Source organism: Hipposideros armiger, unplaced genomic scaffold, assembly GCF_001890085.2.
Source record: "Hipposideros armiger isolate ML-2016 unplaced genomic scaffold, ASM189008v1 scaffold_283, whole genome shotgun sequence".
Lineage (NCBI taxonomy): Eukaryota > Metazoa > Chordata > Mammalia > Chiroptera > Hipposideridae > Hipposideros > Hipposideros armiger.
Genome location: NW_017731633.1, coordinates 1,759,476 through 1,768,750, shown reverse-complemented (window position 1 = coordinate 1,768,750; position 9,275 = coordinate 1,759,476). Strand labels below are relative to the sequence as shown.

General features: G+C 51.5%; 1 protein-coding gene across 1 annotated transcript in view; it reads right to left on the bottom strand.

Annotated features, from left to right (window-relative positions):
- MYH14 (myosin heavy chain 14) overlaps positions 1–9,275 on the bottom strand; it is a 96,825-nt gene that overhangs the window by 35,079 nt on the left and 52,471 nt on the right. Inside the window, exons 27-32 of the mRNA XM_019658163.1 lie at positions 8,007–8,219; positions 7,313–7,457; positions 6,456–6,662; positions 4,459–4,563; positions 4,212–4,364; positions 2,742–2,990 (exon numbers count right to left, since the gene is read on the bottom strand). Of these exons, the coding sequence (XP_019513708.1) occupies positions 2,742–2,990; positions 4,212–4,364; positions 4,459–4,563; positions 6,456–6,662; positions 7,313–7,457; positions 8,007–8,219 (1,072 nt within the window). The remainder of the gene's footprint in view (positions 1–2,741; positions 2,991–4,211; positions 4,365–4,458; positions 4,564–6,455; positions 6,663–7,312; positions 7,458–8,006; positions 8,220–9,275) is intronic.

The following is a 9,275-nucleotide window of genomic DNA, read 5'->3' as shown; positions in this document are numbered from 1 at the left end:
CAGTTTGCCAACCCCCGGTCTATACACCTGCCCCAACCCACCAATGCCCAGCTGTGAACTGTGGTGTAGACGCCCATGATTGGGAGTGCACCACCATTCATTGACCACCATCCCACTGAGGGACCCTGAGAGTGTCTGTAATCGTTTGCGCTCACAAACAACACTGCAGCCAACATCCCTGGACATCTTCTGCATTTGCGTGTGAGGTCTGGACCCTTGCTACTGCCCGAAGTATGGTTCATGGACCAGCAGCATCAGCATCGAACAGGAGCGTGTTAGAGACAGCGAATCTCCGTTCCACCCCAGACCAGCAGCGTCAGATTCTGCGTCTTAATAAGCGCCCCATATGATTTCCAAGCACATGGGAGTCTGAGAAGCACAGGCTTGGAGCAGTACTTTTCAAACCATGAGCGGTTTTAGAAATCCCATGTAGTGGGGTCGGCATGACCCTCAAAAAGGAAATAGAACAGAGTAGACTAGAATAGCTATTGCACTATGGGAATGTTCCAGAAAACTCCTGTGTATTCTTGAGCTCTCAACTCAGGCACTGACCCTCCGGGAAGCCTAAGTTCACCTTGACGACCCCTGGAACAGATCAGGCCACCCCTCTCCATAGTTTTCTGTTCTTTTCTGACACAGTTTATAATTAAATCACAAGGTGTGATTATGTTTACTTCCTGTGGTGACCCTTTCCCCCCACCTGTGAGGGCATGAATGGTTTCCTAGTTAGTTCAATGCCACATCCCCTGTGCCTAACCCAGACTTGGCTGTGGCAGGTTAAAGATGGGGGCAGATTCTTCACAGGGTCCCCAACCAGGGGTGGAGTCTAATTCCTCACCTCTTGGAGCTGTGACTGCTTGAAGCTCAGTAGTCTGCAATCCACAGCCTGTAGGCCAAATCTGGCACACAGCCAGTTTGTATAAATAAAGTTTTATTGGGACACAGCCATGCCCATTCAGTTATGTACTGTTTGTGGCTGCTCTCACACCATAATGGCAGAACTGAGTAGCTGTGACAGAAATGGAGTGGTCCATAAATATTTATTTACTATCTGGCCTTTCAAAGAAAATATTTGCCGGGCCGGCCCAGTGGCGCATTCGTTGGGAGTTGGCTTGGGACACCGGCTCTGAGCAGCAGTGCCCCGGTTTGGATCCCACATGAGGGCCAGTGATGCTGCGCCCTCTATGGCTGGGATGGTGAACAACAGCTCTACCTGGAGCTGGGCTGCTATGAGTCACCGGTGATGGCATAGGCTGCAGTGAAGCTGCAGTGGGCTTCCATGGGCTACTGTGAGTGGCTGACAGCCAGTGTGAGTGGCCGGCAGCCAGCGTGAGCTGTCAAGAGCTGCCAAGAGCTGCTGTGAGCGGCCGTCTAGTGGCTGGTGACTGATCTGCCTCACCTGGGAAGAGCGCAATGATAAACCAACATGGGCCAGTGAAGCAGCATCCTCAACTAGACTGAAGAACAGAAGGACAGCAACTTATCTGTTTCCCTTCCCCGATTCCCCAATGCTGTTCCCTCCCCCAATTCCCCAATAAAATCTTAAAAAAAAAAAAAAGAAAATATTTGCCAAAATCTGTTATTTGCCAAAATCAGTGGAAGTGACATTATGTCAGTTCCAGGCTTAAGCCTTTAAGAGGCCTGGCTGTCTCTCTTCCCTTTCTCAAAGCCCTGAGCTGCCACGTCAGAAATTCAGGCTCTCCTATGGGGAGACAGGCCACATAGAGGAGACACCAGACCTCCGGCCTTCGCCACCATGTGATGGTGACTGCCAGAGAACCACAGGCAGGACAGAGGAGGACCTGTGCTGCTGATCCACAGAACAATGGGATATAATGAAATGGGTGGTTGTTTTCAGCCACATGACATGGCTTTGGGGTGTCTTGTGATACAGCAATAAGTAATGACACACAGTAGTTGCTCAATAAATGCCTGTTTGAGTTACAGTGTGACAAAGGGAGGCAAGGGGAGAGAAAGGGTTCAAAGAAAACACAGCCAAAACTGAGAATGACAAAGACCCTAGAGGTGGAGCTAGCTGGGGGCAGATGCAGAGAAGAACCCACATGCCCACCAATGCACCCACTCCCCCTGCCCTTGGGGGCTCACAGGCCACCACTAACCTTGCTCAGCTTGGCATTCTGATCTTCCAAGAGCAGCAGATCTTCCTCAAATTTCTTCAGCTTTGCCTCTGTCGTCACCTTCTCCAGCTGCAGCTTCTGCCGGGCCCCCTCCTCAGCCTCGAGGTGAGTCTCCAGCTCCTGGAGTAGGAAAAGGGGTTGGTGAGGACCCAGGGGCTGGGAGCTGGGGTAGAAGGGATACTGCACAGACTCCTGGGTTGTGACTCAGACAGATCCACACTCTGGGTGAGGCTGGAAAGGATCAAACTCTTTCTGGTCTTGTTGTTTCATTCATTAGCTCGACAAGCATTTATTGAGTGCCTAATGTATGCCAGGCACTGTTCTAGGCATCGAGGATAGATAAAAATCTTTGTCCTTGTGGAAACCACATTCGTGTGTGTGTGTGTGTGTGTGTGTGTGTGTGTGTGAGAGAGAGAGAGAGAGAGAGAGAGAGAGAGAGAGAGAATATTCTGATCAATAGCTTAATAAATAAACATATCATGTAGATAGGCACTGTCCCCTNCCGCAAGTTCATAGTGGAGCTGTAACATCACACATTACAATGACTGTGAGAAGCATGGATTAGCGTCCTAATGTCCCATCGGGGTAACCCAAGGTGCCCACCTGGTCGAACTTGCGCTGCTTCTTCTCCAGCGTGCTCACAAGTTGCCGTTGCTGCTCCAGGTCCATGGTGGCATCGTCTAGCTCCTGTTGCAGCCGCCGGCGGCCCCTCTCCAGACGCTCCACAACCTCAGTCTTTTCTGTCAGGCGCTGGGTCAGGGCCTCGGCCTCGCGGGCTGCCCGGCGTCGTGCCTCTTCCCCTGCCTCCAGCGCCCCTGCCTCCTCCTCCTGGCGCCGCCGCCACTCTGAGAGCTGAGGGGAGGAAACAGGGGGTGGGTAGCAGTCATGTCTGTGACCAAGGTGTGAGTTCGTCGCACCCCGTTTCTCAGATGAGACTGAGGCCTGAAGAGGGAAATAACTCACTCCACGAGGCTCTTCTCTGCCTTGGAGTAGGACTGAGATTGGGAGTTCTATGAGCCCCAGCTCCTCCAGGAGATTAAAATTATTCTCACCGGGACCCAGAGATGAATCAGACCTGGGCTCTCTGCCCTGGGGAACCTTCAGTCTGATGGGGGAAGACTTGAGTGTCACAGCCAGGGTGATGAAGGCTAAGGTGGAAACATGGGAGCCACAGGAGTTCAGAGGAGACGTTCAGAATCTGTTTACAACATTCAAGGGGCACTTCCTAGAGGAGGAGGCATCTCAGATGGATCTTAAAGTATACATAGCAGTTTGCCAGTTGAAGAAGGATATTTGAAGACGTGCACTCAACGCTCGTTCAACACGCACGTCTCAAGGCCTCCCACACATCAGGCTCTAAGTTGGCCTCTGTTGGGGACCAGATCTAACTCTGACAGGAGCTCCACTTTACAGGAGCTCCCCATTTGGTGTGTTTGTGGGGAACTCATGGGCAGAGAGTGTTCCAGCCCAGGGTGATTAGAGTGGGGCCAGGGGAGAAAGAAGGATTATGGGAGCTCACAACGGGGTGGTCGGGGACTTCTCACGACAGGAGAGGCTGATGCTAAGTCCTGAAGAATGAAAAGTGTTTCCCAAGTGAAGTGGGGAAGGAGAGGTGAGAGACGAACACAGCTAAAGACAAAGGGAGGACCAGAGAATGCAGCTAAGAGGCATGGGCTCTGTCCAGAGGAGGCTGGGAGCCATGGGAGGGTTGTGAGCAAGAGAAGGGTCAGCATTAGGGGTAGAAAGACCACGTGGAGGATGAGCTGGAAGGAGAGAGACTGGAGGCAGGGAGGCTGAGATGAGGATCCAGGTGGCAGAGGATGAGGCCTGAGCAGGGCTGGGGCTGTGTGGATGGAAAGTAGGCATGAGAGAAGGGAGCGGAGGGAATAGGAGGGACGGGGCTGTACACTGACAGGCCCTGGGGACTGAGGAAGAGTCAGAGGTGAGACTGGTACCCAGAAATCTGGCCTATGACTGGTTGGGCAATGGGGGCCATCCCTGAGCTGGGAAACCCGGGAAAGGCAGGTTGGGGGATGAAGTGTCAACTTGAGGTCTCCCTCCAGGACTGCTCACCTGGACCTGGGCCGTCTGTAGCTCACGCCCCGCCCGCTCCCTGGCGGCTGCCTCCTCCTCCAGCTGCTCCCGCAGGCCCACCACCTCAGCCTCCAAGGCTCGCACCCGGGACCCCAAGGCCAACTTGGCCCTGGTCTCCTCCTGCATCAGCTCCTGCAGATGGAGGGGAGAATGCATGTCAGGCATGGGCAGAAGGGTGGAAGGTACGGGGAGGGGGGGCTCGGTGCTGATGGTGGGCTGCAGTTACCTGGGTGTCGTGCAGCTGGGCCTCCGTGCTGCTCAGTTCTTTGTTCAGCCTGATGGCTCTGGACTCGGCCTCGCTCAGTGCCCCAGATACATTCTCAAGTTCAGCCTGTGGGGAAGGGGAACCTTCTAATGGCAGCTTCCACCCAGCCGACCCCATTGGTTCCTCCACCTCCCATCTCCACCACACATGGCCGGTGGGAATGTAAAACGGTGCAGCTGCTGTGGAAAACAGTCTGGCAGGTCCGCAAATGGTTAAACATCGAGTTCCCATATTGCCTAGCAATTCTGCTCCTAGGTATATACCCAAGAGAAATGAAATATATGTCTGGGAAAAAAACGAGTACAGGAGTGTTCACAGCAGCAAGACTCATGACAGTAGAAAGGTAGGAATACCGAAATGTCCATCAGCTGATGAATGGATAAACGAAATGTGCCCAGGAACTATTCTAAGCACTTTACAACTATCGGTTTACCAGATTCATCCACCAACCTTATGAGATAGTTATTATTCCCAGTTTACATAAAAAAAAGCTGAGGCACAGAGAGGTAAGGAAACGTGCCTAAGATCACAGCTACAAGTGGTGGAACTGAGATTTGAGCCCAGGTAGAATGGCTCTAGAGCTGTGCTGTCCACTATGGTAGCCCCTAGCCATATGCAACTATTTAAATTTAAACTAAAATTAGATACAAGTAAAAATCCAATTCCTCAATTGTTCTTGCCACATTTCAAGTGTTCATTAGCCAAGTGGAGAGTATAAATACAGAACTTTTACGACACTGACAGTGTCGTATCCACTATCTATTGGATAGTGCTGCCTAGAACTCCTGCTATCAGCCACCAAACTCAACTTTTGGTGTCACTTTTATTTTTGCAATATATGAAGTGACTACAGTGACCTACAGTGACCACTACATAGCATGGTTCTATTTGGGGCAGACCTTAGCTATCCCCCCAAATCCATTCTCCCCTGGTCCCACTGTGACAGGCTATTAACTAGAACCATGGCTGCCAGCTAGAAACTATATTTCCCTGCCTCCCTTGCAGCTAGCTGTGGTCATGTAATTATGTTATGGCCAATGGAATGCAAGCAAAGTGATATATGCAAATTATGTCCCTTTCTAAGCTGGAGCACAGATGTGCCCATAACCCAGATTCCACTCTGAAGATGAGGTCAATGCCCTCGGGGACTGTGGAGCAACAAGATGAAAACATCTGGGTCTTGAGTGACCTCATGGAACATAGCGTCCGGCCAGCCTTGGCTACTTCAGCCTGTTTCTTGCGAGGGAAAGGCAGGTGTCTTTTATTTAAGTTGATGACTTCTGGGTCTCTTTGCTATAGCAGCCTAACCTTTACCCTAACGAATACACTCTGTTCCTCTGGAAATTAAAAGCTGTAACAATGTTTTCCCCTGGAGGGGTTGGGGAATTAAAATTCATTCTTCCCTCCATTCTTTTTTGCTTGTTTGTATTCTCAGTGATGACTAGGTATTGGTCATTTCATTAAAAGGCATAATACAATTAAATTAAAAAATCCACTGTTCTCCTAATAGTCACAGAATGATATTGTCTCAGCATTCACACCAGGCTTTTCTAATCAGACCATAGATCATTGAAGACTAAAAGAGAAGAGAGGAGGGCAAGGGCTGTGACAGGGTTAAGAGCTACAGGGTCAGGCAGGCCTGGGTGCGAGTTTTGGCTCTCACTGACCTTAGACAATCAACTTTACCTCCCTGGGCCTCAGTTTCCTCATGTGTAAAGTGGGAACAACAATTAGCACTTTCCTTAGAGGAGAGAGTCAGAAGGATTTAGTGAAATATATAGGATGTTTTTGGTACATAGTAACCACTCACCAAATACTAGCCATTCATGCTTGATTATGTTGGATAAGTTGGGAGGGACAATACGGTTGACGTGGACCCAACAGTGGCCTAGAGAGGGCAGGCGTCTCACACAAGGTCACACAACACAGACGACTACTGCCCTGGCCACCCCACTCACCTGGGCTCGTTGCAGCTTCTCAGCAACCTCTGCTCGTGCCCGCTCCCCATCGCCAGCCCGGCCCTGCACTTCCTGCAGCTGTGACTCCAGGCGGCGCCTCCGCTGCTCACCCTCCTGACGTGTTGTCTGCAGGTTACTCAGCTCCGCCCGTAGCTCAGACACCTCTGCCTCCAGAGCCAACCGGGTCTTCTCCCACACACCTTTGCCCTGGCAGGGGAGAGAGACAACAAAAGACTTATGATTCCCCCCACCAACTAGGCCAGGCACACTCCTGTCTCAGGGCCTTTGCACTGTCTATTCCCTCTGGAATTCCTCACCATTCCTTAGACACCCAGGTACTTTCCTGCCTCAGGACCTTTGCACTCTCTGTTCCTTCTGCCTGGAATACACTTTCCCCTGATGCCAAGATGGCTCACTCCTCACCTCCCTCAGTTTTTTACTCAGATGTCACCTTTTCACAGAGCCCTCCATGGCCTCCAGTTAAAATCACAACCCCCCCACTTAGCACTCTGACGCTCTTTTCCTGATCATCATTTTCCCATAGCACTTATTACCCTAATATCTATTATGTATGTGTATTATATTGTTTACGCTCCACCTCTCCCATGAAAACTTGAGTTCCACAGGGAAGGCTGCATCGGTGGTTCTGTTGCCTGCTGAGTCCCCAGTATTATCCCTGGAACATAGTATGCACTCAATTCATGCTGAATGAAAGGCAGAATGAGGACATGAATACGCGAGGAAAGAACCCCAGACAGATGGGCTGGCCTAGAACCAGCCAGAGGTACCGCCTCTAACACAGCATCCTGCTGCTCCCCCCATGGTGCCCCAGACCCCCCACTCCTGCCCCAACCTACCCTCCGGGCCTGCTCCAGCTGCTCCGCCAGCTCTCCCAGTGCTTGGCTGTGGCGCTGCCTCAGCTCCTGTACTGCCACCTCATGAAGGCGCGTCTCTTCCTCCAGAGCCTTCTTCAGCTCTGTCACCTCCTGCTCCCTCTTGGACCTTTGTTGGGGGAAAGGGGCAGGAAATAAAATTTCAGAACAGAGGAAGGGTAGGGACTTTGGGGGAGCCCTCTGACAGCAGTTGTGCTTGTTTATTTTTTCTCTCCAAGGATGGAAACCTCACTCTACATTCCCCCAAGGGATCTGGATGGTGATGCTGTATGAGGAGTGTAGCTTTAAGGGTAAACTCCTACTCATCTTTCAAAATCCTATTCAAAAGGCCCCTTCCCAAGGAAGCCTTCCTGGCCGCTCCCATAGGCGTGGTTTAGGGGCCTTCTCTCACCATGTTACATTATTCCATTAAAGTATACTGTTTTCTGGATTGGGTCTGTCCTTTGTCCAAATCTGCCTCCCCTAGACCAGGAGTTCCTGGGGGCAACGCCTGGATCTGACTCATCTCTGCCCAGGCCATACCCAGAGCTGGTGCTCAATAAACAACTGAGTGACTAAACCTCTGTGCAGATGGAGAGCTCGCACCCAAGTCCTTCTCCTCCTCCACCCACCCTGCATATGCCTGGGCTGTGCCAGCCGCCGGGCAGCCCGGTCTCACCGGAGCTCCTGCTGTGCGTTGGTGGAGTCCAGCGTATCCTCTAGCTCGCCCCGCAGTGCCTCCAGCTCCTCGCCCAGGTCCCGGCGCTGCTTCTCCGCCTTAGCCCTGGCCACACGCTCGGCCTCCAGGTCTTCCTGGGCCTCAGCCAGTCCTGCTTGTGCTTCCCGCAGGGATTTGAGCAGCTGGGCCCGGGCTCCGCCCTCCTCCTCCACCCTGGGGGTGGACAAGGACCATGGAGTTGGTACGCAGGCAGGCAGGGGGCAGGGATGACTTCTGGGGGTGGTGAGGCCAGACATGGACTTTGAGGGGGCCAGTCCCAGTTTCAAACCCCAGCTCTGCCCCTGGGCATGTGCCTCCAGTACTCAGAGCCTGTTTTCTTAGCTGCCAAGTGGGAATGACACTAACAGTAATCACAGGGACACTTATTAAGATCCTGCCACATGCAAACCCTTGACTTCATCATCTCAGTTAATGCTCACATCGATGAAGAAACCGAGGCATAGAGCGAGGACAGTACTTGCCCTGGCCACACGGTCACCGAGTGGCAGAACTGACCGTCAGGTCCTGCCTTATAACCCCTACACAACATGGCCTCTTACAAAGAGAAGCTGGATCGAGGGGCAGTGCTTCCTGGGGGTTAAGTTCCCAGGGAGCTGTGCAGACCAGGGTTTGTAGCCCCTGCTCAGTCATCTGCTCTGGCAAGTGACAACCTCTCTGAATAATAGGACTGTGAGAGGACATAACACCCCATTTCACAGGGCTGCCGAGAGGATGGCAATACAAATAATGAGTGTAAAAGGCTACATGCTATATGATCCCTCTTACATGAAATATCAGGAGTAGGCAAGTCCTGTGTAGACAGAAGGCAGATTGGTGATGCTGCGGGGAGGGGGAAATGCAGTGACTGCTTAACGGGTACCAGGCTTTCTGCTGGGGTGATGCAACCATTCTGGAACTAGATGGAGGCGGTGGTTGCACAACATTGTGAATGTACCAAATGCCACTGAATTGTACACTTGAAAATGGTTAATTTTATATTCTGTGAATTTCATCTTAATATAAAAAAAATAACAAGAACAGGTAAATAAAATAATAAAAAGTCGTAACAGACGCACTCAGCATTTACCTAGGGCTTAGGGTGTGCCAAGTGTTTTATGAGCACCTTCTAATTTAATCCCCACATGAATCCTAGGAGTGGCTTCTAAAGTCACCCCCATTTTACAGATGAAGAAGCTGAGGCGAGAGAGGTGGTATCACTTAGGTGAGGTC